At 44.8% G+C, this 27,088-nt stretch overlaps 1 protein-coding gene across 3 annotated transcripts in view; it reads right to left on the bottom strand.

The window, feature by feature from the left end:
• Nucleotides 1-16,184: 16,184 nt before the first annotated feature.
• The window catches only part of LOC310692613 (parathyroid hormone 2 receptor-like), a 45,594-nt gene continuing 34,690 nt past the window's right edge, over nt 16,185-27,088 (bottom strand). For all 3 annotated transcript variants that reach the window (XM_083473556.1, XM_083473557.1, XM_083473558.1), the window contains 3 exons: nt 23,028-23,166; nt 18,108-18,149; nt 16,185-16,643 (listed from right to left, as the gene is read on the bottom strand). In XM_083473556.1, coding sequence (XP_083329682.1) covers nt 16,224-16,643; nt 18,108-18,149; nt 23,028-23,166 — 601 coding nt within the window. In that variant the 3' untranslated portion in view covers nt 16,185-16,223. The remainder of the gene's footprint in view (nt 16,644-18,107; nt 18,150-23,027; nt 23,167-27,088) is intronic.

Genomic DNA, 27,088 nt, shown 5'->3' with positions numbered 1-27,088 from the left:
AGCCAAAGAGTTATGCTAGCTTTCCACCCCTGTCACCACAGTAAAGAGAGATCTGGACCTTGAAGAGCTTTACTCATTTTTACCAACATCTGGTGAAGTGCAACAAATGGCAATTTGGGTTTTCCACGAATTGCTGTTTCCGCCAATTCAGCTTTAAAGAGCAGGTTTTTGTGGGGAAAGCTCCAGAGTCATGAAATCTGAGCACTGGAAAACAGCTTAAAAATGCAGACCTTGCCGGAAAAGCACAGAGGAGAGGTAATTGTGGATATGCCCTGAAAGAGTGTCTTAAAACAGTAAGCCGCTTTCATTTTGAGACCCTCCGGGTGTTGCTCAAACCAAGAACTGGACAATCACACACTCCTGGAGGCTCTGGTGGCATTGCACGTGTCTATGGGAGCCATAGCTCCATTTCCCAGTTTGAAGGACAGAGAGAGGAAGGGGTCAGTGCCTGTCGGACTAAAAAGATTGCAACCAAGTCCTTCCATTGCTCCCTCGGGTGCTCTCCCCCTGCCTAAAAACCACAATTGTAGTAGAGGCTTCTGAGGTGACCCCTCATTTCTCAATGGAGGTGTGCTTGGAGGCCCAAGCAGAGCACCACCCCCACCCCAGCATTTTCCCAACCGAGGAATGAGAACCTGCTCCCCACCCACGTCCTGGGCCAAGGAGGCATCAGCAGGTACGTGGCCATGCCACCAAGTCCTTCCCCTTTCCAAATATTATGTAAAATAATACAAATTGTGAAAAGATGGGTTGATGCTAGCTTTTGGGGGGAATCAAATCCCATGGTGCACTCTGGTTTATAGATATTTGCCACACACAGGTAACAGACCCAGGTCTTCAGTGAGCAGGGATTCACAACTCTGGCATTTGAATTGCTGCTACTGTTTCGTGCTTTTCACCTTGCTGAATGGAATGGTAAAGAATTCCCAGGGTAGCCAGGATTCCCAGTGTCAGTTGCCTTGCAGAGAGAGAGAGAGAGAGAGACTTATGGGACCTCAATTGCGACAAACTGTTTATTTACTGCAGAAGTGTACTTCAATGCTTTCTTTAAAAAACTAGCTCATCTGTCCCTGTTCTCTTCCCCAATCCACCGACACGCCCCGCACAGTATGCAACATAATCATGGCATTGTAGGGGCATTATTTGGGAAGGGAAGAGAGCCCCCTCCCCATCAGTCAGTTCAAAAATATTGATCTTCTTCGGAGAGCCAGTGTGGTGTAGTGGTTGAGAGCGGTGGACTCGTAATCTGGTGAACTGGGTTTGCTTCCCCGCTCCTCCACACGCAGCTGCTGGGTGACCTTGGGCTAGTCACACTTCTCTGAAGTCTCTCAGCCCCTCACCTCACAGAGTGTTTGTTGTGGGGGAGGAAGGGAAAGGAAATTGTTAGCCGCTTTGAGACTTCTTGGGGTAGTGATAAAGTGGGATATCAAGTCCAAACGCCTCTAAAAATTTTTTTTTGATCTTCTCCTATGATATTTGGCAAGGCTTGCTGCTGCTCCCCCCCCCCCAGTTTTATCCACTTCACCTCAATCGCAGCGACACCTCTATTTCTATCACCAGTATTCCCAGATGTAAATGCAGAACAGCTGGGAAGCAGTTGCCACTAGGCCTTAAACCAGGCAGCCCCAAACTTGGCCCGCCAGATGTTTTGGGATGACTGTCTTAAACAGTGAAGGACCAGAACTACAAAGGCCAAAGAGCTGCTTTTTCCAGGCAGAAACCTCACAGTAATAGTTTCCAGCTCCAAATGAAGACCTTTCTCTTTTATTTCCATATGGAAAACTGTATAGTTATGATTTCAGCCCCTACTGAGACAAGTGTGGAGTGACACCAATCACAAGAGCTTGAAATGGCCATTAATAGAGCACATTTAATAGATCTTATTCTCCAACATCAACTGACAAACTATATAAAAAGTTGAGAGATCCATTTTGTATAACCAGCCAGCACACATTTACAGTATTAAAACATCTTACCCAGTTTAAATAAGTTTTGCTTTCAGAAAGAATCAGGCCCAGAAAGCAATCTTGAAAATACATCTTGATGAACACAATTCAGAATTAGCTAGATTAATAGGATCTGGGACAACTGGCAAAAAAGTAGAGTCAATTCAATTTTATATCTGAGTGAATTTGGCTCAAAACTATCATTTCACCCTTTAGTATCTTTTCCTAGTAACTTTTCTTTAAAAAACTACCAAAGTTCAGTCAGTCAACCAGTTACAAATCCACTTAACAGTTACCTCATTCAACCCACATTTTACCAGCTTCCTCACAAGAATATCATGAGGGGCTTTGTCAAAAGCCTTACAGAGGTCAAGATGTCCATAGCATAACTCTGATCCGTCAAGCTTGTAACTCCATCAATAAAAGGAAATGAGATTTGTCAGTTAGACTTGGGGTGGGGGCAATAGCTGGAAAAGATCCTAGTAGATGATTTTTGCCCAGATTGTTCATTAAAGAGTTTCTCTGGAGATAAACCTTGCCACCATGAAGTAACTTTGGGAGAAGAGGACAACAGGACAGAGATCTGGGGCCCACCAAACATATCATGGTAGGTTGGAAGGAGAGGTGTGAATACCAGGTGTGTGAGAGAAAAATAATCTTCAGATCAGAACTAAGCTGTTTTTCTTACTTTGCTTGGGAAATAGCTTGATTTTCTGAACTAGTGTTATTATCACCATGTTACAGATGTTCAGCCTGAGGCTGAGAGATAGTAGCTTGCCCAAGGCCACTGAATTTGTTGGCTAAAGTAGAATTTGAACTGGATGAGATGTTTTCAATTGCACTATGGTTCTGTGCAATTGTCAGAAGCAGATTGTGTAAAGAGGTAGCACTGTGTGCTTGAATACAACCTTAAGCCTTTTATATGGAAAAGTATATATTTTTATTGGTTTTCAATAGTAGATAATAATAAAGCAGGAGAACAAAACACAAGTGCACCCCTCACCACACAGGTCTCGCCAGCAGCAGTAGAAACCAGTCTGTCTTCCTCACCTTGTGTTTTATTCTTCACAGGACTGTTGTGTGTAAAGATGGAGGGAAAAACTTCCATGGTCAAAATTCAATGAGTTTGCATTGTCAAAGCATCCACATTTGTGTTGAAACTGCCTATAAAGTATTATGTAGACCCCTGTTTCTTCCATACATGGAACAAAAGGCCAGTGAATGGCATTAAAAGCATCTGTTCTTTCTTTTTCCTCCCGTCACTGGTAACCTTATACATTATTTTCCACCCCCTAAGTCCATTTTCCAAATATTTTAATACTATCAATCTACGTTAAGCCTAAATCCTGCAGTTTCCTCCATGTATGGATTGCAGATAGCCTTGTTGCTACAAGTGATATTATCCATAGGTGTACTTTGCCTTTATGTCATCATTTGTCCACTCAAAGAGTGACAGTAGGGACAACTGAGGAGTAAAATCAATTTGTTCCTGTATGATTTCCAAGTTTTGGGGTTGTAGTCCCCCATGGGCATAAACAAGGGGGGCAGGGGGAAGCTGCCCCCCAATGAGTAAGAATCGATACAAATAATAATAATAATAATAATAATAATAATAATAATAATAATAATAGAGAGCCAGTGTGGTGTAGTGGTTAAGAGCGGTAGTCTCGTAATCTGGGGAACCGGGTTCGCGTCTCCGCTCCTCCACATGCAGCTGCTGGGTGGCCTTGAGCTAGTCACACTTCTCTGAAGTCTCTCAGCCCCACTCACCTCACAGAGTGTTTGTTGTGGGGGAGGAAGGGAAAGGAGAATGTTAGCCGCTTTGAGACTCCTTAAAGGGAGTGAAAGGCGGGATATCAAATCCAAACTCTTCTTCTTCTTCTAATAATAATAATTTATTATTTGTACCCCGCCCATCTGGCTGGGTTTCCCCAGCTACTCTGGGCGGCTTCCAACAAAGATGAAAAACACACTAAAATGTCACATATTAAAAACTTCCCTGAACAGGGCTGCCTTCAGATGTCTTCTGAATGTCAGCTAGTTGTTTATCGCTTTGACATCTGATGGGAGGGCGTTCCACAGGGCGGGCGCCATTACCGAGAAGGCCCTCTGCCTGGTTCCCTGTAGCTTTGCTTCTCGCAATGAGGGAACCGCCAGAAGGCCCTCAGAGCTGGACCTCAGTGTCCGGGCTGAATGATGGGGGTGGAGACACTCCTTCAGATATACTGGACCGAGGCCGTTTAGGGCTTTAAAGGTCAGCACCAACACTTTGAATTGTGCTCGGAAACGTACTGGGAGCCAATGTAGGTTTTTCAAGACCGGTGTTATATGGTCTTGGCGGCCGCTCCCAGTCACCAGTCTAGCTGCCGCATTCTGGATTAGTTGTAGTTTCCAGGTCACCTTCAAAGGTAGCCCCATGTAGAGCGCATTGCAGTAGTCCAAGCGGGAGATAACCAGAGCATGCACCACTCTGGCGAGACAGTCTGCAGGCAGATAGGGTCTCAGCCTACGTACCAGATGGAGCTGGTAAACAGCTGCCCTGGATACAGATTTGACCTGTGCCTCCATGGACAGCTGTGAGTCCAAAATGACTCCCAGGCTGTGCACCTGGTCCTTCAGGGGCACAGTTACCCCATTCAGGACCAGGGAATCCTCCACACCCGCCCGCCTCCTGTCCCCCAAAAACAGTACTTCTGTCTTGTCAGGATTCAACCTCAATCTGTTAGCCGCCATCCATCCTCCAACCGCCTCCAGACACTCACACAGGACCTTCACCGCCTTCACTGGTTCTGATTTAAAAGAGAGGTAGAGCTGGGTATCATCCGCATACTGATGAACACCCAGCCCAGACCTCCTGATGATCTCTCCCTGTGGCTGCATGTAAATGTTGAAAAGCATGGGGGAGAGGACAGAACCCTGAGGCACCCCACAAGTGAGAGCCCAGGGGTCTGAACACTCATCCCCCACCACCACTTTCTGAACACGGCCCAGGAGGAAGGAGCGGAACCACTGTATGACAGTGCCCCCAGCTCCCAGCCCCTCAAGACAGTCCAGAAGGATGTTATGGTCGATGGTATCAAACGCCGCTGAGAGATCCAGCAGAACTAGGAAACAGCTCTCACCTTTGTCCCTAGCCCGCCGGAGATCATCAACCAGTGCGACCAAGGCAGTTTCAGTCCCATGATGAGGCCTGAATCCCGACTGGAAGGGATCCAAATGTTAGGTAGGGACCTCTGACCATTAGGTCCAGTCATGACCGACTCTGGGGTTGCGGCGCTCATCTCGCTTTTATTGGCCGAGGAAGCCGGCATACAGCTTCTGGGTCATGTGGCCAGCATGACTAAGGCACTTCTGGCGAACCAGAGCAGCGCACGGAAACGCCATTTACCTTCCCACCGGAGTGGTACCTATTTATCTACTTGCACTTTGACGTGCTTTCGAACTGCTAGGTTGGCAGGAGCAGGGACCGAGCAACGGGAGCTCACCCCGTCGTGGGAATTCGAACCGCCGACCTTCTGAAGTCCTAGGCTCTGTGGTTTAACCCACAGCGCCACCCGCGTATTGCCCTCCAAATCCTGGCTATGCCCATGTATCCCCCCCCCCCCAAAATGTAGCACTGGGCAACCTCAGCAAAAATGATGCTACTTTCCCTCTGCAGTTGATGCATCTGTAACATATTGATGCTATTCCAGAAGTCATGTGGAACAACTGGACCAGTGTTCTATACTATCTGGGGAAAATCTCGATCAAATTCTGCCTAATGTATGCAGGGAATGACTTTCCTGGTTTAGCCAGCCATATGTTTTCAATCTCGTTCACAGATTTTGTGTCCTCAGTGCATACTCCCAAATGCACCATGAATTGTGGAAACAAGTTTATAGTAATTGTGGATATTAAGCCTTCAAACTATATTAGGGACCTGCATGCCTGCATTTTGAGCCCACCGATAAATGACAGAGCTGGTGAATTTGTGGGCACCCCAGGTCCTTAATTTCTCATGCCTGCTGTCAGTTGTTCAGCACAACCTTCGGTTTAATTTAACTTAGAGTAAATATAGGGGAAGCAAAATGGACAATAGTGTTGTTGAATAATGTTATTTTTCCTGAAATAAAAAGTTCTCCTTTTCTACAAGTACTGCATTCAACTCCTCAAAAGCCTGTTCTTTGTGAGTCTTATTATAGCCTGTGGCCAGATCAACAACTCACTTTGTGACTGCGAGACACAATAACAACACACTTATAAGAGACGCAGGTGCTTTCCAGAGAACTTTAAATCCTTTGTAGACCACAGAGACCCGGGAGATGAAAAGCGAGGTGGGGGGTTGAATTGCAGAGTGGGATAGCAATGGGGATGCAGTTGAGAGAGGCTACTGAAAATATCCACTGGGACCGGATCTGTGGTAATTTTTGTTTTCCATATATATTTTACTACAGGAATTAACCAGCAGGTTATTGATTTTAAAGGGCATAAGGTACAGCAGTTCTCAAACCTTTTTCTCTGGGCCCACTTTCAGAATAAACAATTTCTTGCACCAAATTGATAAATACATTGAAAAACAAAAGGAAACAACTCCTAGCAGTGCTTGCAAGGAGGTGAAGACCCAGAACAAAGGCTTTAGAAATTACCCAACCACTTAGCATCATATAAGCATCACAGAAAGAGGCAGACTACAAAAAAGAATGAGTGCAGCTTGTCTCCTGTTTGAAAAGATACCTGATAATGCTCGCTGACTGCGTTACCTGGCCTATCAATATCCTAGTCTCTGAAATGACTGTCACAGACCTCCCCTAGTCACACACAAAATATGCTCTTTTGACAGGATTTGTAGGTGAAAACAACTACTGGGAAAGGTTTTTCCAAGATACTTCTGCTGCAGAGGAAATATTTGGTAGTCATTAGGAGAGCCAAGTGGATTCAGCACGGACTGGAACAAAGGACAATGATCAGATCTTCCCTCTGGGGGCAGGAAACTGCCAACTCCCCTTTGTCCTCAGGAAATGACTCATGGGGAGGGCGAAAGGAGGGACCAGCCAGGTGACAAGATACTCAGGTTACCTCCACAACTCCTCCCTCAACCCCTCCTTTTTGTGATGTGTCAATGATGTAGTCATGATGTAGTTGTGATGTAGTTCTTGGGGTGTAGTTTGGGAGATAAGTAACTAATAAAAGTTGGGGTCTTCTTTTGTTCTGGGCTTCCATTTTGTTTCACCTGGTGGCAGGTGGGAGTCCTGTCATGACAGTCTTCAATAAAGACCAAGCCTACTGGCTGCTGTTTTGCTCTGGTATTCCTGGCTGGTGTCCTTGGTTGTTGTTGTTGTTGTTGTTGTTGTTGTTTGTCCAAGGGAGCCCTTGGATTTCTCTGTTAACACCATACATCTGGATTTTTCCAGACATTTGTCCGATTTCTGCTCAGACAATGCTGACGAATGTGGTGTTCCAGATATGTCTGAGAAATTCCGGACGTATGGCAAACCCTACATAGCATGCCATGGCATGACTCTTAGCTAAAGACTCAGACATGTGTTCCTTGTATACATATTCCTAGTATTCAAACATTTGGGGAAGGGCATGCAGTGATCCTGAGATGAAGGGCGGTACAGAAATTTAAATGAATAAAATGCAGTAAGAAGGGAATTCAAGCAGATTCACCTATACTGCTTCATTTCCAATCAGTGCAAAAATCCCTTAACTTTTCATACCACAGATGTTCTAGCTGCCTGAATTGCTCATTTTACCCTCCGCCCAGCTATCTTAAACTCTTTTTCCCTCTCATCCTCCAAGTGTCATCCTTGATAATAAGAAGAAAAAAGTCTGCTATCAGAACATAGCTTTGCTGTCATACCAAGTTAGAGCAAAGATTTTGAGTGTCCCTGTGGCTTCATTGGCTCAGGGTAGGGTGTTGAAAATAACAGCAGCAGCAGCAATTTTTTTATTTTGTAATAGTAAAGGAAAATATTGCTCAGAAACAAGATGGGAAAAGATAACAATCCATAAGAGGTGGTTTTCACAGACGACAGCTGCAAACAGATAAGGAATGGAGAGGAGGCAACAGGGAGGCAACACTTAATCAAAGTGAGCTCAAACCGAGTGCAATTCCGCAGGCATGGCAAGACTTTTCTGGACTAATACAGCCTCAACTTCAAAGTTGCTGTCAGGTTTGAAAGGATTCTGAATCGGGAGCCTTCCATGGCCCCCTCCTCTTACCTTAGAAGAGAGTTGCTGACCTTCTTAGGCTCATAGCCACATTTTGATTTTCCGGCAAAAGCTGTGGCTGCTGCCCTCTCTGGTCACTTTTCTCCCCACCCCAGATCAGCCCATGCCCACCGTCCACCACAGAAAGAGCATACGCTTCATTTCCCCCAAGAGATCTGGGGGGAAACACATAGAACGGGTGGAGGAAATGGAGGTGGGAGCCTAATTCTCAAGGGAAAAACAAATAGTCACCTTCTCCACCAAGAGGGAAGTACAGTGGCGTAGCGTGGGTTGTCAGCACCCGGGGCAAGGCAAGTAATTTGCGCCCCCTAACCCATGGATTTGCGCCCCCCAACCCGTGTATTTGCGCCCCCTAACCCTAACCCCCAGATGTTGCGCCCGGTGCGGCCGGCCCCCCCTGCACCCCCCACGCTACGCCACTGGGGAAGTAGAACTCAGAGGTTTCGCAGGCACCAGGGCAAGATCTCAAGGGCACCTGCGCAAGGGCCATGCAGGGAGCCCCTTGCTGAGATGTGCAAGGTGGCAGAGGGCTTTCCCCCTCTTTTTTAAAGTTTAAAAAGAAGAGCTTGCTGCTCCCTCTGTACTCCCCCCGCCCACACTTCAGAGCAAAGTGCTGCTCCAGGGGTACTCTGGGAAGCATAGCAAGAGGGAAGCAGTGTGCCAGAGCCACAACATGGCATTTTGTTATGTACTGAGTTGAATAGGAGCCAAAATGCAACAGTCTGATTGGTCCTAGAGCAACAGGATTCAGAATGCAGCAGTCTGATTGGTCCGCAGGAGCCACCCAATCTAGCTCCAGGTGGAAGGGAATCCGCAACCTGATTGGCCTACAGGTGAATCCCGGAATTAGCCAATCACGTGGGGCCCATTGTGTAAATAATGTATATAAAGCAGACATTCTGGGGGAACTTCCATTCCTCCTCACCACTATGAGTTCAATAAAGAGCATGAAATCCACTCTCGACTCCGAGTATATTTCACATTCTATGGAGCCGCTTTGCCCTGAAGCTTTGCTAGAAAGTAGAGGCAAAAGGGAAGGAGCCTGAGCAGTGCGAGCCCCTTCTAAAACTTTTGAAAAGAAAAAACCCTTGCCCCCCCCCCCCAGTACATCTATGGTTAACTGGAAGCCCCATCTCTCCCTTCCAAAAGGACTGAGCCACTTCGGGGCTTGAGGGCTCCCTGGGTAGTGCAAGGCCTCTTGTCACATACACCTCAACTGCCCCAATTCTCCCATGACGGTCCTGGAATTGGTAAAGCCATCACAGCTTCTGACTCGTAATCAGGACATCCCGATTTCAATACTTTGTCCCTGCCTCTCTGTCCAAACATGGCGACCCACTCCAAACTTGGTGGCATGGCCTGATGACGCCATTCGCCAGAACATCGCCGGAAGCAGAGATGGGGAGGGGGGCATGGTTTGGAAGAGGCCACGGTGCAAATTCATTAACTGCTGCTTTTGAGGCCAGGAAAGTGCCGGCGCAGCCTGTCTCTTACTCCAAATGTTTTTTGAGTCAGACGCAGCTGTGAGTCTCTCATGACATCTGATTTGGTCCTTTGTGTGGTTCTAACTTGACTTTTCAAAGCTCAGTACTTAACTCAGTAAAGGAATGCTCTGGCCATTGTTAAAGAGTGATGCAGAAATACCTACAGCAACTTTGCAAGAGGAGCATGTTATCATCTCATAGAGCAGAGGATCTATTTGATTTTCATAGGTGTCCTCAGGTCAGGAGCAGCATGTTCCATTTCTATCACCTTGTGAGCCCTGTCCCTCAGTCCTGATGGTCAGTAACAATGGTTTTACCCTGTTCCTGATTATTTCCACGTCTTTTAGAAAAATGGACATGCTGTCAGCAGCTCTGGAGGAAGAAGACTGCTTTCAGCACAGAGGTGTTAACAAAGAGATTTAGCAAAAGAAGTAATTTTGACAAACAACAGGTGCTTGCTGTTTCACTTGCGAATGTATTTGTACTTACCATAAGTGAAATCTTCTTAATGATTCTGAATCATACATCTCACATAGGTATGATTCAGAAGGGAAAAAGGGTGTCCAGCTTTTGTATCCGGGTGCTCAAGACAATTTTGTAGTAATAGTTCTATTTGAGAGTGAAACCAACTTTCCACAGAGGGAGCTGCTTTTGTTTATTTATCTATCTATTGCATCCACACACCTCAAGGGAATGTACAAAATGTAATAAAAAACAGCTAACAGGATGAAGCATTCTAAGGGAAGTTTTTAATGTGTGACATTTTAATGTATTTTTAACCTTTGTTGGAAGCTGCCCAAAGTGGCTGGGGTACAAATACTAAATTATTATTATTGTTGTTGTTGTTACATAGAAAGATAGCAATAAATGTGAAAACTCATAGAGTTGGAAGGGGCCACGAGAGTCGTCTAGCCCAAACCCCTGCAATGCTGGAATCTTTTTGCCCAGAAAGGGGCTCAAATTCCAAAAATACACATTACGTTTTGAAAGCAAATGGCAAACTATAATTGGTTTGGTGGATGCTTCTGTTCTTCCCCTGAGCAATGGAATCAAGGATTTGATTTGAAAAGCAGCATAGTATAACATTAAGTTATACTTAATGTTACATCCCTGCTTCTGTTCTACGTCTGTAGAGAATTTGGTTGCCTCCTGACACAATTTTGCCTCCTGACACAAATGCATCAAGTTTGTTTTGCCATCTCTTTAGCTGAAGAGGAGGGATGGGAATAGGCAAAACTTGGGGGGGGGGAGAGTAAGAACTTAGGTAACACAGACATTTTGACCACACCAATCACCCAAGCCAGCTAAGGCTGAGATGTTTCCATTACCTAAGTTCTTGTTGAATGCCTTTATACAGTCCCCTATAGTTTCTAAGTCCCAGTTGCCTTGTCCCTGTGATGAGGCTAATAGCTAAGTACTTAAATCTTCCATGCACTGTGGCAAATGGAGAGGAAACTAGTCACAAGTCTCTTTGAGTGTCGTCTAAATTGATAGGAAGGAGCACGGATTTAGAATAGTTGATTTGCAATCCTGCTACAACTGTGATACGTTTCTGTCATTGTGACTCAAGGGCTGCTGTTGGGTTTTGCAAAAATAAGAGGGTGTTATTTGCAAACATATTCACTTTGTGTACCTTGTTCCGTACGTTGACCCCATCTATAGAAGCATCTACGTAGTTGCATGACTAGTCGCTCTATGACCAACACAAACAACACAATCCAAATTTAAATTTGGATCTAAGTTCTTGCACCTCATTAAGCAACTCTACTCCAAATCAAAGGCAATCATTTCAATCAATGGCTTTGATGCTCAAGCTATAGGTCTCTTAAAGAGCTACAGAGGGCAGCTCTTTAAGAGACCTATAGCTTGAGCATCAAAGCCATTGATTGAAATGATTGCCTTTGATTTGGAGTAGAGTTGCTTAATGAGGTGCAAGAACTTAGATCCAAATTTAAATTTGTTTAGCAGGTGTGTCAAAAACAATGAACCAATATTATCAAAAGCCTTATAGTCATCAAGAGAGAGGAATGAACCAGCTCTTTTCTTTCCATTCGACTCATTTATAATGTTAATAATCAGTAGGTTACACCCTGAACTTGATTGCATGGGTTTTGCCTACACAATTTCAGCTAAGATCACTTCTTGAGAGTCATGCATGAAGGGAGCAATCATGGTGATGAGATCTGAACCAAGGGCTTTACACCTCGGTGTCATTACAGTACAATCGGCTGTGTCTCACCTCCTCTGTCCACTGGGTGCAAGAGCTTAAAGGCTGTGCAACAAAGGAGTCCCAAACTTGATAGGTAACAGCTGATTCTGGCTGCACAATCTGTGGCACAACAATCTTTGGTAATGTTCTTGCACTATTTCTTGTGCAAGAAGTATAACACCAAGTGACTTTAACTTGGTGCTATGCTGCATACAACCCAATCTCTTTCCCTCAAATGATTTTTTTTTTTAAGCAAAGCAGACAGAACTTAAAAACAAAACAAAATTTAATAGATCTTGTGCACCACTTCACAATATTTACACGGTTAAACAGGTTTATCAACTTCAGTATAGCTGCTAACATCAATTAACATTAATTCTCGTGTATTTGAGTAGGCAAATACCTGCTGAAAATACAGGCGGCACCAATTTATAAACCCACAAACATATTAACAAATCAATAAGCAAACAAAGCTTAGTCAGCCAATAGGGAGCAAACATTTTTCCTGGTTTATGTCCAGTGTTGTCACAATGAAGCATTTTGCGTTTGGGTGGACCCTTGGCAACAGACTGGAGATGTGGCAGGAAAGAGTCTTAGCGTTTTCCCTGTACTTTTTCCTGAAGTGAACCAACCATATATTTGGGAACCCAGCTAGGAAAAGCGCTACCAGGTGAGAGAGATGAAAGGGAGAAATTTGTTGTTGTTGTTTAGTCGCTTAGTCGTGTCCGACTCTTCGTGACCCCATGGACCAGAGCACGCCAGGCACTCCTGTCTTCCACTGCCTCCCACAGTTTGGTCAAACTCATGTTAGTAGCTTCGAGAACACTGTCCAACCATCTCGTCCTCTGTCGTCCCCTTCTGCCCTCCATCTTTCCCAACATCAGGGTCTTTTCCAGGGAGTCTTCTCTTCTCATGAGATGGCCAAAGTATTGGAGCCTCAGCTTCACGATCTGTCCTTCCAGTGAGCACTCAGGGCTGATTTCCTTAAGAATGGAGAGGTTTGATCTTCTTGCAGTCTATGGGACTCTCAAGAGTCTCCTCCAGCACCAGAATTCAAAAGCATCAATTCTTCAGCGATCAGCCTTCTTTTTGGTCCAGCTCTCACTTCCATACATCACTACTGGGAAAACCATAGCTTTAACTATACGGACCTTTGTTGGCAAGGTGATGTCTCTGCTTTTAAAGATGCTGTCTAGGTTTGTCATTGCTGAAAGGGAGAAATAGCAGGAGGCAATTGAGTTAAGCACTCCCTGTCCTGACTGCTGCTTTTTTTCTCCAAATCACAACCTTCACTCCTCTCAAGAGTTTGATGGAAACACAGGTTCCAAGACCTGGGCCTGCTGCCAGAGGTCTAGTTTCATGCTCAAGCACATGCCTCCCCCAAAGAAATCAATTAGACATAAACTTACTAAAATCTGGGAGGCTCGTTTCCACTAATGTTCTACAAAAGCACCCCTGACAATGTGAGTCCAAGCTTGTATTTCCCTTTCATTTACGTTCTGCTTTTTCAACAATGTTGTTTCCCCCCCAGTAGCTGTTGTCTTATGTGTATTTTATCTGAAGAACTGTGGTCTTTTACACTTTTCTTTCACCTCTTTTTTTCCAAGCTGATGTTTTCACATTTTTAAAATTTTAAATTACATTTTAAAAATGAGCCGAGGGAGAGAGATAATGTATTTTCAAGTTTCTCCGCTGCAGATCAAAGTCGAATCCTCATCATACTTTTCCTAGAAAGCTTTGTACTTTGTTCTTAGTATGAGGACTGTAGCTCGGTGGAAAAAGCAAACGTCCTACATGCACAAAGCTCCTTAATCAAGTCCAAACATCTCCCAATAGGCCTGGGACAAACTCCTGTCTGAAACCCTGGAAAGGTGATGCTAGATGAATCAACCGTCAGGCTTGCTATAAGGTTGGCTTCTGTGTTCTGATTAGATGTTCTGGGCTGTAGCTCTAGGCTGAAGCAGCTGCTCTGAAGGCAAGGGGTCCCAGGATAGGACAAGTGGTGGATAAGACAAGAAAAATGTTGAACTGTGGCAGCTGTGGAAAATTCCAGGCACATTCCACCATATGTAGTGGGCATGCAAAATAACAAAAGCAATCTGGGAAATGATTTATGAGCTGAAAAATGTTTTAAATAACCTTTGTGGAAAAACCAGAAGCTTTTCTATTGGGCGTTTCTGGTGCAGAAAAACCAAAGGAAAGACTATTTAAGTATACGACAACAGCAGAGTGGATACTTTTGGCTCGGAGATGGAAAGAAGAGAAAGTCCCACTCAGAGATGAATGGCTGATAAAGATGATGGATTACGCCAAAATGGCAAAAATGACCGGGAAGATCAGAAATCAAGAAGACAGAAATTTTAATAAGGAATGGGGAAAATTTGTAAGTTACCTTGGAGAACACTGTAAGCAACTAAAAACTTTGGCAGGACTATAACGATACTTATAATGTAACAAGAACTATGGGGAAATGGGGAATTTTTAAGAAAATGGAGAATCTTATAAGATGCAGTTGAAAAAGGAACCCATAGAGGGGCAGAGGAAAGTCCAAGGAATCAGGGAATCCTTTATGATTATGATTGATTTGAACACAAATGTAAACTGCAAAAACCAATTGTAAAAAACAAAGGAAAAGGCAAATTCCACAATGTGGTTGAATAATGGAAGATGCACGAGAGGCCAAATGGGTTTTTTCCCTTCCAACACAGCACATAAGCTATGGCATTCACCATGAAAAGTGAACAGTGCATAAGGCTATCGACAGCTGCTAGCCATGAAGGCTGTGTATTACCTCCCATACTGCAGGCAGCGGTCTCCAAATACCAGTTGCTTGGCAACAAAGTGGGGAAAGCGCTGCTTGCAGACTCCAATAGGCACCTGGTCAGCCACTAGAAGAACAGGAGAAATTGGGCCTTTGGACAGATCCAGCAGGACTCTTATTATGCTCTTATTTAAGATTTAGGTGTGGCTCTCCAAAGCCCTAATGGTTTTGGATCAGGTTATTTCAAAGACCAGCTTCCCTCTCATCAATTTGCCTGTGCTTTCAGATTAGCACCAGAGGCCATTCACACATGTCCATGACTGAGATTTATCTGGCTTTCATGAGAGACGGGGGCTTTTTGTTTGTAGCCCCATAATGGCGGAAGTCTTTTCAGGGTGTGACATGTGTGATCGCCTCCTCCCTTCTTTTGGGCTGGAAGTGAGTTTTAAAGACCGTCCTATTCTGAATTGCCTTTTCCTAGAAACATGTTGGGATTGAAATGTTAACATTTAAATAGATTCGATGATATTATGCTGGTCTGATACTGTAATTTTTAACGCTGTGGTCATCTTTCATGCTTACTACATGTTATTGTTTTAATGGTGGTTGATATGTCGTTTGTATTTCTGACTTGTGTATTGTATTTTCCTTTTCATGGAATCTGCCTTGTGAGGCCATGCCTACAATTATCACAAATAAACAAACATTTGAGGGGCTGGGGAGACCGACCAGATTCATAACAATGAGAGGAAATGCACATATGATACAGTTAAGGGGGAACATTATGGTCGCACACATCTTTGACTCAGTGCTGACATTTGTTACATGTTGGAAGGGATGTGAACATGAGTTTGGCTTTGCTGCAACATATCTGATTGGCAAGGACTTCTGGCCTCATTAGTGGGGATAGGTATGATGGCTGTGATATTGCATTATTTGGACTTCATATATAAGTTTGTGTGTGTGAATGGTGTGTGAAGCTTCCATTAATCAAAATAATTCTCTTCTGCCTAAACTCCACTGAATTTCGACTTCACTGGTGCCCCTGATGTTTTTAAGGCAGAAAAAACCTCTTGCTAACACAGGGACATCATGCAGTGCATAAATGCTTGTGAGGCTCCTGGGTCATGAAGAGCTCAGTAGAAGATGTGCTTTGCATGCAGAAAACCCCCTGCTCTCTATGGTGAGGAAGCCCTGGTTGCAGCTCTGAGAGAAGCTTTGGCCTGAGGCAGCAAAGAGCCCGTCAATGACAGTGGGCTACACAGATCTGAGTCAGCACATGACATGAGCTGCGTTTGAGGAAGCTTTTGATGAAGATGAGCCAAGATGGCGGGCTCTGATGCAGAGCTTAGTAACTTGGGTAGGAGAAGACGGGCCTGCCCAAGGAGTGTGGTGGAGTCTCCTACTTTGGAGGTCTTTAAGCAGAGGCTTGACAACCATATGTCAGGAGTGCTCTGATGGTGTTTCCTGCTTGGCAGGGGGTTGGACTCGATGGCCCTTGTGGTCTCTTCCAACTCTATGATTCTATGATTCTATGATTCTATGATTCTATGATTCTATGATTCTATTATTTTTAATTCCCGGCCTCTCTTTCATGCCTCTCTGGCTTGCTAAAGTGCTGCCTCTACTTCAGCCCTGCTCTCCGTCACCTCCTTGTTAAGGGAGCCTGCGCAATGGCCCTGTAGTGTAAAGGGTTCCTTGAGAGAAACAGCATCCAGCTTTTTCTCCTCCTCCTCCTCTTCTTTTTCAGCCTCTTCATGAGCCCACCAGTGCACACAGTCCTGTTCAGAGTTGCTCCTAACATACCCGGGCAAAGTTATCTGGGTGTCGTTCTGCCGGGTGACGTTTTTGCCAGCCCTGGTGGAAATTACTACCATGCGGGAACTGGCCGCCATCTGAGACTGGCTGCTGGTGCTGTGCGTCATGTTCATGTGGACAGAGCCATAGCGATAGCTCCCACAAGGAGCCGCCCTCTCCCAGTCCACAGCCAGGTGCCACCTAGCCCAGGTCTTCTTGATCTCAGCCTGCACCTGGAGGGGAAGGAAATGGCCAGATCAAAACGCAAAGGAAGAGTTTTAGGCCAATGTCGCGTCTTCTTCTTTAAAAAATAATTTTGAATATAGGAACAAACATACAGCTCCCCTCTTCCTCACCATAACAACTGCAACTACGTCCAGTTGTGTTAGTAATAATAAAATGAAACATTCATTCAGTTAATATTTGCTTGGACTGCCAAATTAAACTTGGAGCCATGCCTTCTCTTCAGCAGAAGCATTAAGGGGCAAGTGGAAGCTGCGGTGAGTGGGCAAGGTAAAGGTAAAGGGACCCCTGGCCATTAGGTCCAGTCGTGACCGACTCTGGGGTTGCAGCGCTCATCTCGCTTTATGGGCCGAGGGAGCCGGCGTACAGCTTCCGGGTCATGTGGCCAGCATGACTAAGCCGCTTCTGGCAAACCAGAGCAGCACACAGAAACGCCGTTTACCTTCCCGCCGGAGCGGTACCTATTTATCTACTTGCACTTTGACGTGCTTTCGAACTGCTAGGTTGGCAGGAGCAGGGACCGAGCAACGGGGGCTCACCCCGTCACGGGGATTTGAACCGCCGACCTTCTGATCGGCAAGTCCTAGGCTCTGTGGTTTAACCCACAGCGCCACCTGAGTGAGTAGGTAGGAGAGCACAATAATATATGTTTTGGAGGTATATACAGTATATTAAAAAAACTATGCAACAGAAGGACAGAGAGCCACACCAGACACAGAAGCTCTGCTGAAACAACAAGAGCTGGTTATTTATTTATTTAGCTCTTATTTCTAACACCATGAGGTCTAGAAACATTTTTAAAAATAGAGAGATCTTATCTGGAATCTACATCAAATATTAGTTCCAGTCACTGCACAAAACAACGACCTAAAAACATGAAATTTAATTATTGCGTTGCGCTTTGTGGGAACTATTTAAGAGAGGAAAAAGTTATTCAAGTGTTTATATGTCATGGTCATTACTCAAATCTCTCTGTCTCGCCTTCTTTCCCACCCTTAGCAAACTTGAAGAATAATGCCCAGAGGGCAGTAAGTTAATTAAACCAACTAATGAGGTGCAAGAAGAGTCCTTACTGGTTTTTAACAAACTGCACTTTCTTGGACAGAACCCAAGAGTGCCCTACTCAAGAAGTAAAACCAGTGCAATCTCATTGGAAGCATTTTGTAAGAAGAGAAATCAAAATTATAAATAGAAGCTGGGATCCAAAGCAACACGCACAGTCTTCCTCTCATGCTTTACAGGTCATTTCAATCACACATATATAATTATGTGTTTCTTTATACCTAAACATCTGCCTTATTAAAAATGTGTGTGTGTGTGTGTGTGGCTTGGAACAGGTAGCAACTTCTTAAAATCTCGTTCACTGTCCCAAATGCACCTGCTGACTAGGCCATGCCCCCCCCCCCATTTCACAGCTAGGAAGGCCACCTGTCCCAATTCATCTAGTGACTTACCTCTCCATTACAGTAGCAGTAGAGGATGGAGACAAAGAAACCCTGCAGGAGAATAAAGAACAATGAAAGAATATCAGTCATTTCACCATCTCCACTTTGAAGCAAGAATTACACATGGATGCAGCTGAACTGAAATTTGTGAACGAGGGGCTAAAAAGTGAGATGCCATATTTTAATATTTCAGTAATAAGTACTATACAGTGGTGCCTCGCAAGGCGAAATTAATTCGTTCCGCAAGTTTTTTCTTCTTGCGAGTTTTTCGTCTTGCGAAGCACGGTTTCCCATAGGAATGCATTGAAAATCAATCAATGCGTTCCTATGGAGACCGTCCGGGGACAGAGGGGAAGCGCCGCGCGCCTTCCCCTCTGTCCCTGGACCTGTTTAAAGCAAGGGGCGGCGGGGAGAAGATTGCTAAAGTGGTACCTCAGGTTAAGAACAGTTTCAGGTTAAATACGGACCTCCGGAACGAATTAAGTACTTAACCCGAGGTACCACTGTACACATTTAAATCATTTTCAATTTGTACACATCTGAGATTACTTAAATCCCTGGACTCCCCCCCCCCCGCCCCCATGGTTTCCAATTTTTTCTATTCGTTCTATTGCATCTAATTACATTTTTCAATTTCATGTTTATCCTTTTTTAACTTAAGTCATATTACATTATAAGTGGTATTACAATTCTGCTAGCATTTTTAGATATCTACAGTGGTCTTTAAGATACTCTATAAAAAAATTCCATTCTTGACTATTTTTTTATCATCTTGGTGTCTGCTCTTCAGTTATCTTCGCCATTCAGCTTAGTCCACCATCTTGGTTATCAAATTCTTCTTTGGCTGGGACTTTCTCGTTTTTTGGTTCGGTGCTCTGGTGCGAGTGGGAGATTTTGTTTCAAAGAACTGGTGATGTATTCTTGCACCCCCGGTAGGGTGCTGATTCCATGGGAAAGGCTCCAGCTCTGTTGCTGAGTCCTTCAAGTATTCTCCTGGGTGCAAGAGCCAGTCATGGAGAAGCGGCTCCTGTGCCAGGCCATTGGGGGCATCAGCTAATAGGGCATCTGAGTATCTTCCTTGCTTATGGTGTCAATTGGCTTAGGGCCAGCAGACATACAGGAGCTGCCGTTTGGCTCAAAGGATGCTTATATATATACAGTGGTGCCCCGCAAGACGAACGCCTCGGAAGACGAAAAATTCGCTAGACGAAGGAGTTTTTCGTTTTCTTAGCCGCTTCGCAAGACGCATTTCCCTATGGGCTTGCTTCGCAAAACGAAGCTTGCCCCGCAAGCTCCAGGGATAGCGGGGAAGTGCAGCGCATCTTCCCCGCTGTCCCCGGACCTCTTTTGAACCAAGGGGCAGCAACGGGGAGAGGCGATTCTCCCCGCTGCCCCTTCCCTTGCTTTAAAACAGGTCCGTAACCTGAAGCGTATGTAACCTGAGGTACCACTGTATGAACATTGTTATAAAAAAAACAAAAATAAAGTATTAAAAAACAAAAGCAAAAGACGAGACATTCCAGGATCAAATCAGAAGCTGGGAATGGCTTCCATGATCTGGGATGTCTCACTAAAAATGGGGCAATTGGCAGGTTTGTGCAAATCAGCCCCAGTCCACATGTGGATGGGTGATTTAAATGTTGCCGCAGCCATGTAAGAGCGATTCACAACAAACGAGTGGGCTAAATCCAATGGGTTACAAAAAAACCCACAACAACCCACAAACCCTGTTGTCATTAACACATTTGTGATAATAGCATTTTCTAAACAAACAAGTTGGAGAGAAGACAAATTTTGGGAACTGGTGGCCGGGGTTTAAATGAAGTGAGATCATCACAGGAAGTCTCAATTCCTGCCTCTGATTGGGTTAAATATTTCTCCAATATACGTGGTGGTCAGTCTGTGTGTAATGCCAGTAGTGTGTAATGATTTTTCAAACATTCCTAAAACACAACTAAACTCCTGTATGAGACAAAGGCCCTTATTTCCTGCCTGAAATCGAAGAAAACTCCTGGATAATATTTGCTTCCCTCTGAGCTCTACAAGGATTGCATTTAATGGTGGAGACCTATCCTGGCTGACTTATTTACCTGCATAAACAGCCCAGGCTAAATGCACTGGATGCAAAATGGCATCGTTATTCATGTAGAACAAGCGGGCTTCAAAGGACTGAACAATGTTTTACTCTGAACCATATTGTAAGGAAATACACAAAGAAGACGAAACTTTATGCAGCTTCCATTGATCTTTCTGCTGCATTCAATTCTATTTATCGAAAGAGAATGGGGGAGAAATTTCAAATTGCCAACGCTGACTGTAGATTTCTGCTATTGATTCAAGAACTATACAGGAACACAGGAAATACAAACAAGTCATCTCTTCTATTATATTGTAACTTAAAAAAACAACCTGATGCTTATTGTTGTAATCATCTCAAGTGATCTGCTTTGTGAGTTTCACCTGAGGCTGCGTTTGGACCGCACATTTAAAACGCATGGCGCAGGAGTAAACTGCAGCCCATCAGCGGAAGCCCTAGTCAAGGACTTCTATTTTCCCACCTCTCCTCCATCTGTGCCTCCAGAAATTCCCAGCATCCTTGGCATACCACAGTTCCCAGAATTCTTTGAGTCATGCCAGGCACATCAAATGTATTATGATGTGTATGCCGCATGAAAAGAGGTATGCAAGAGCCTTAAATAAACAAAAACTTGAGCAATGCATTGATCTTACTCTATTTCCATGGTGTTGCCACTCTTTTTTTAAAAAAAATATATTTTATTAAGGATTTTCTTGTTTTACAGAAGTGTAGTGCCTCGTATTATTTTTTTCATGTAACATTTTTACAAATCCGTTTCATTTGTTGAGGCATTGGGGGAGAAGAAAAAAAAAGAAAAGAAAAAAGAAAGGGGGGGTGGAGAGAAGGAAGATGGATAGGGATGGGGTCGGGTGGCGGTGTTTCTATTATGTTTAATGTATGTAGAGTTTGGTGTCAGCGTTGCTTGTGTTGTTCACTTGTATTCCTTTGGTGGTGAGAGAGGTTGGGGTTGGCCTAGGGTGTGATTGTTTGCTTGTGATTGGTTGTGGTGATCTTTGTTTTCGTGTGTGGGTGAGGTGGGTGGGTGTTTTGGATCAGGTTAGCCAGCTTGATTTGTATGCTGTTGGTGGATTATTGTCATTGTCCTGTTGGGCTGTGTATGTGATAAAGGGGAGCCATACCGGGGTGAAGGCGTCTTCTTCTGTTTGTCCCCGTGTCAGTTTCAGTTTATTAGTTAATTTTTCTAGTAGGGCTGTTTCCCATACTATTTGGTACCATTGGTCCATGCTTACTCCTGACAGGTCTCTCCAGTGTCTAACACCAGAAACCAAAAGAATCCCAGACTGATGGGAAAAGGGAGCAGGTTTTATAAGAGACAAACAGAATCAGAGGGGTAGATTGTCACAGGGCCTTCCTGTGGCAATCCACAAAGAAAACAAGAAAACAACGGAAGAGTTTTGCAGCACCTACTTTGAAGGACATCTTTGCTGCAAATGAACACATACAGCTGCAGCTGAGTTAGGATGATCAAAGGCTGGCTCCTTCAGCACTTTACAAAAAAACAAAACCAGACTCACAGGAAACAAACACGGGGCTTATATAATAGCTTTAAACATGTGTCACTTTAGCAGAGAGCAAAAGAGAAGGAAGGAAGAAGATGCAATGTTTGGATTCATATTCATTTTGTCTTCCCTCTTCTGCATCTGTTAAAAATTTCAAGGTGCATTTAAAGCACAAGTGCTGACCCAGTGGCCTTTCAGAGGTTGTTGAACTCCAATTTGAATCTGCTCCAGCCAACATGGCCAATGGGTGAGGGTGATAGGAGTTGAAGCCCAGCAACCTCTGGAGCTAGACACGCCACTCATCCCCGCAAAAATCAGTGAAAACTGGTTGCATGAGTTTGCAGCAGAAGCCTGCTCTGCACAGCACTGATTGGCTAAATCTTCCTCCAGTTCCTGCAGCAGTTTTGCGCAACATTATTACAATGGGGAGCACTTTTTCTTTTTTTAAATCACTTTATTGCTTTATAATTGGGAAAAATCAATAAAATACCAATTAAAAAACCCCAAAACAACAGGTAGCACTTCTTGTTTTAAAATGGTGGCAAATGAGCGTTTTATGGGAAACTTTAAAACATTTCTGAAGGAAGCCACCAAGCCAGCCTAAACTGGGAAGGGCTGATGATGGGGCAGGCATGGAGAGAGAAAGAGAGACCAGTCACTAAATCAGCACTGGAATCGTTGGTATTTACACCTGCCTTCTGCATAGTAAAAGATGCTGAGCTCACCCTGCAAAGCGGGGGGGGGGGGGAGCACAGCAAATGCAAACTCTTAAAGTTAACCTAGGCACAAGATTAATTGCATGGATGCAATTAAAATGCATCTTTCTTTAAAGGTAAAGATGCAGACGTAAATAGCAGCTGCAGGCAAGGAGGCCTTATGAAGGTGTGGGACTGTGGGAATGGGAAAGGCCGACACCGTCTTGGCAGAAATCTTTCTGCAAGCTGCTATTTGCATCAGAAGGGAAATACCTATTTCCAAATGCAAATAGCAGATTTTGGGGGGAGGTGCAATTTTTACCAGGACCACAGCAAGAAAGAGAGGCGATGTCCCCCCCCCCCCCCAGTCCCAGTCTTGTTCAGCCCCTCCTGCAGTTGCTATTTAGGTTTAAAGAAGCACAAACGTCCCAATTAAGTTTGGCACTCTCCCAAAATGGTTCCAGTTCTCCAGCCCTCGGAGGTACACGAGGTCTCCTTGCATATTCCAGAGTCTTGGACAAATACCTTCTTGCCATATTCAGCTGCCTGTGAAGGATTTACTGCCTCCCAGCAACAACCTCCTCTCCAGTTAGCATAAGTGAACAGTTACGGCTTATAAGCACCAACATCAGCACACCTGGAATGAGTTGAAGAAGAGCTCGCAGTGCATACGGATCTCCCAGCCCAGCCCGGTGAACGTGTGAGGCAGGCATGCGAAGACAAAGTAATGCACGCCAAAGACAAGGACCAAGATCAAGGTGGATTTGGCTAGTTTTCTAGAAGAGTGAAGAGAAGTTGTTGCCGTTATCATCATCATCAACCTTTATTACGGTCCAGAGACCCAACAAATCATTACAAAGCAGTACACAATTCATACAGCCTACCTCCAGGTTAAACAAGCATTTTGTTTAGAATATAGGTATCATTTGTTCTTGCAACCACCGATAAAAACTTTGCCATTGCTAATGTTCTAGCATTTGTCTGGTCTTTCTCTGATTTTCCTGGGAAAGGTACCAGCAAGGGTAGTATCAGTTCAGCCCTGGCTTGCTCATATTTTGCACAATGCAACAAAATATGTTTTATGGAATCAATGTCTTGAGCACACGAGCAAAGTCTGTCCTGGTAGGGAACTCCTCTCAACCTGCCATCCAACACTGCAGAAGGAAAGACATTTAGTCTGGCTTTGGTGAAAAGCCTTCGATAGTTTGGTACTGTCAGGTTTTTAACGTAAGATGTTAACTTAAAGACATACCCATATTGTACTCCTACTGCCAGCGGACTACAGAAGAAGAAGAAAAAGAGTTTGGATTTGATATCCCGCCTTTCACTCCCCTTCAGGAGTCTCAAAGCGGCTAACATTCTCCTTTCCCTTCCTCCCCCACAACAAACACTCTGTGAGGTGAGTGAGGCTGAGAGACTTCAGAGAAGTGTGACTGGCCCAAGGTCACCCAGCAGCTGCATGTGGAGGAGCGGAGATGCGAACCCGGTTCCCCAGATTACGTGACTACCGCTCTTAACCACTACACCACACTGGCTCTGCGTGTGATCGAGATCGCAAGTCACTGTGTGCATTTTCCCATAATCTTTGCTTTAACATCTTTTGGGCACCTTCATAACCCAGGTAATACAGTGGGGGGGGGGGAGGGAGACAGACCAATAGAGGTGGCTTTTTTAGCCATGGTTTTCTGCCATTTGCTGACCAATTCCTCATTGGTCAGGTGTTGGTACAAACCCTTCCCTAGATTAAACACTGAAATCCTGAGCCAATGTTTTAGGGCAGTCCACCGTTATCACCATCAGTCATTCCGACAAAGTGCTAGATGCTGCACAGAAAAGTGTCATAGCCTACAATCCCTGAAGCTGCCTAAATCTCCTTGAGCAGAATAGGATATAATCAGCCTAGCTCTCAACAGAATTGCAGACATGCAATCTTATTCAGTAGGAGTTGCCCAAGGACCATAGCATACTCCAGTCCCCTGGAATTTCATCGCCTGTGAAAACTGGAGGGTTTCTTGGTGCCCTTGGGCTTCTTTTTCGTTCCTTGTGTTTCTGACTGTCCGACAAGAGCCCCTTAGACGTTCCCTGTCCCTAGAACCAATTCTTCTATCTGCTCTGGAGATCAGAGGCCTACTTTCTCACATAAGTACTGGGCGCCTGTAGATCCTATCAGCAACAATGGCTCCCACTATCCTTGGAAGCTCAAAGCCCTGATGATCTACAGCGATTATCTTTCCTTCCTGCTGCCTGTGCACAGGGAAGGCTAAGAGAAACTCACTGACTCACTGGTTCTTGAGAGAGCACGTCCCACAAAGAGCAAGGCTTTTTTTCACCAGAACTCAGTTCCAGCACCTCTCAGGTGGGTGCCACTGCCTTAATAAGAAAACAAGGGAGATGTTTGTGCTGAGCTCCTGCACCTCTTTCTAGAAAAATTGCACTGATATACACATATACATATACATATGCACATACATCTCTCTTTTGTGCTGCAGAAACAAAGCTGATTTCTCCCTGCCTCCTTCTGCTTTCCTTTCTGCTTCTCAACCATCATCTTTAGTATGAAGAAGAGGTCTGAAATAATGTACTGAAATAACTCAGTACATTCCCAGAGACACCAACAGCTTATTACAGCGCAGTACAGAAAAACTACGTTCTGCTTGGCTCTCTCTTCCAAATAAGAACAGTGGATTTGTAACTGGCTGACTGACCGAACCCAAAGGGTGCTCATCAATGGTTCCTCTACATCCTGGAGAAGAGTGACTAGTGGGGTGCCACAGGGTTCTGTCTTGGGCCCGGTCTTATTCAACATCTTTATCAACGACTTGGATGATGGACTCAAGGGCATCCGGATCAAATTTGCAGATGACACCAAACTGGGAGGGGTGGCTAACACCCCAGAGGACAGGATCACACTTCAAAACGACCTTGACAGATTAGAGAACTGGGCCAAAACAAACAAGATGAACTTTAACAGGGAGAAATGTAAAGTATTGCACTTGGGCAAAAAAAATGAGAGGCACAAATACAAGATGGGTGACACCTGGCTTGAGAGCAGTACATGTGAAAAGGATCTAGGAGTCTTGGTTGACCACAAACTTGACATGAGCCAACAGTGTGACGCGGCAGCTAAAAAAGCCACTGCAATTCTGGGCTGCATCAATAGGAGTATAGCATCTAGATCAAGGGAAGTAATAGTGCCACTGTATTCTGCTCTGGTCAGACCTCATCTGAAGTACTGTGTCCAGTTCTGGGCACCACAGTTCAAGAAGGACACTGACAAACTGGAACGTGTCCAGAGGAGGGCAACCAAAATGGTCAAAGGCCTGGAAACGATGCCTTATGAGGAACGGCTAAGGGAGCTGGGCATGTTTAGCCTGGAGAAGAGGAGGTTAAGGGGTGATATGATAGCCATGTTCAAATATATAAAAGGATGTCACATAGAGGAGGGAGAAAGGTTGTTTTCTGCTGCTCCAGAGAAGTGGACACGGAGCAATGGATCCAAACTACAAGAAAGAAGATTCCACCTAAACATTAGGAAGAACTTCCTGACAGTAAGAGCTGTTCGACAGTGGAATTTGCTGCCAAGGAGTGTGGTGGAGTCTCCTACTTTGGAGGTCTTTAAGCAGAGGCTTGACAACCATATGTCAGGAGTGCTCTGATGGTGTTTCCTGCTTGGCAGGGGGTTGGACTCGATGGCCCTTGTGGTCTCTTCCAACTCTATGATTCTATGATTCTATGACTGCAGATGAAGCTGTCTCTGCAGTTATTGTAGGCTCTCTCAATTAGTATGGCTACTTCAACGAGAAAACAGAAGGATACACTTTGAGTTGTTGCTCACAGTGGCGAAGAGGGAGGTTTGAAGGGGGAGGGGTCCCAGAGACACAAAGTCCATTTGCTAATTGAATCGCAGTCCCCTAGGGTGCATTTTAAAGAGATCAGTGCCAAATTAGGAGTCCAAGTACGGGTCAGCTTTATTCTTGCCCCCCCCCCCACTTTCTTTCCTTCCATTTATATCCCACCTTCCCTCCAATAAACAAAGCAGCATACCTGGTACTTCCTCCCCCTTTTACTCTCACAGCAATCCTGTGAGGGAGGTTTGGCTGATAGATGGTTTGAGGCCACCTCAGTGAGCCTCATGGCTGAGTGAAGATTTGAACCCGAGTCTTCCCACTTCTAGTCAGGCACATGGTAACTATACCATTTTGTTAAGGCTGAATGTTAAGGCTGGATCTCTATGTGAGCATCCTGGCATCCTGAATAAGGCCACCAGCTTGGACCAGCTTCGGCCCACCTGAAGCTGATACAGGCTCGTCTTATCTTGAGCCCAAGCAGAGTAGTCCACACAGCAGAAGGATAAGCAGTATGTGCCACATTCTTAACTTTATTTCCACTCTATGCTGAGAAAATACAAACATGCATCTTGCCTCTGTGAGAGCAGAGAAGCAACTGTCTCTCTAACAAAGAAACAAAGTCCCGAGAGAACAAACAGGAAATCAGTGAACGTCACATCCAGTCTCCCATTCCCGTGGGAATCCAACAGTAACTTGGACTGCGGAATGCAAAACAATGCCTTGTGACTGCAGTTGCTGCTCAGTGAGGGAAATAGAAACCAACACATCTTATAATCAAACCTTGGCCTTTAAGTCTTACCAGCCATTGCAGGCAGCCATCTTTGAAAGCACCAACGAACCAAGAATGCCC

This window comes from Podarcis liolepis (genome assembly GCF_965112155.1).
Source record: "Podarcis liolepis genome assembly, chromosome: 1".
NCBI lineage: Eukaryota > Metazoa > Chordata > Lepidosauria > Squamata > Lacertidae > Podarcis > Podarcis liolepis.
This window is presented reverse-complemented; position numbering and strand designations above follow the sequence as displayed.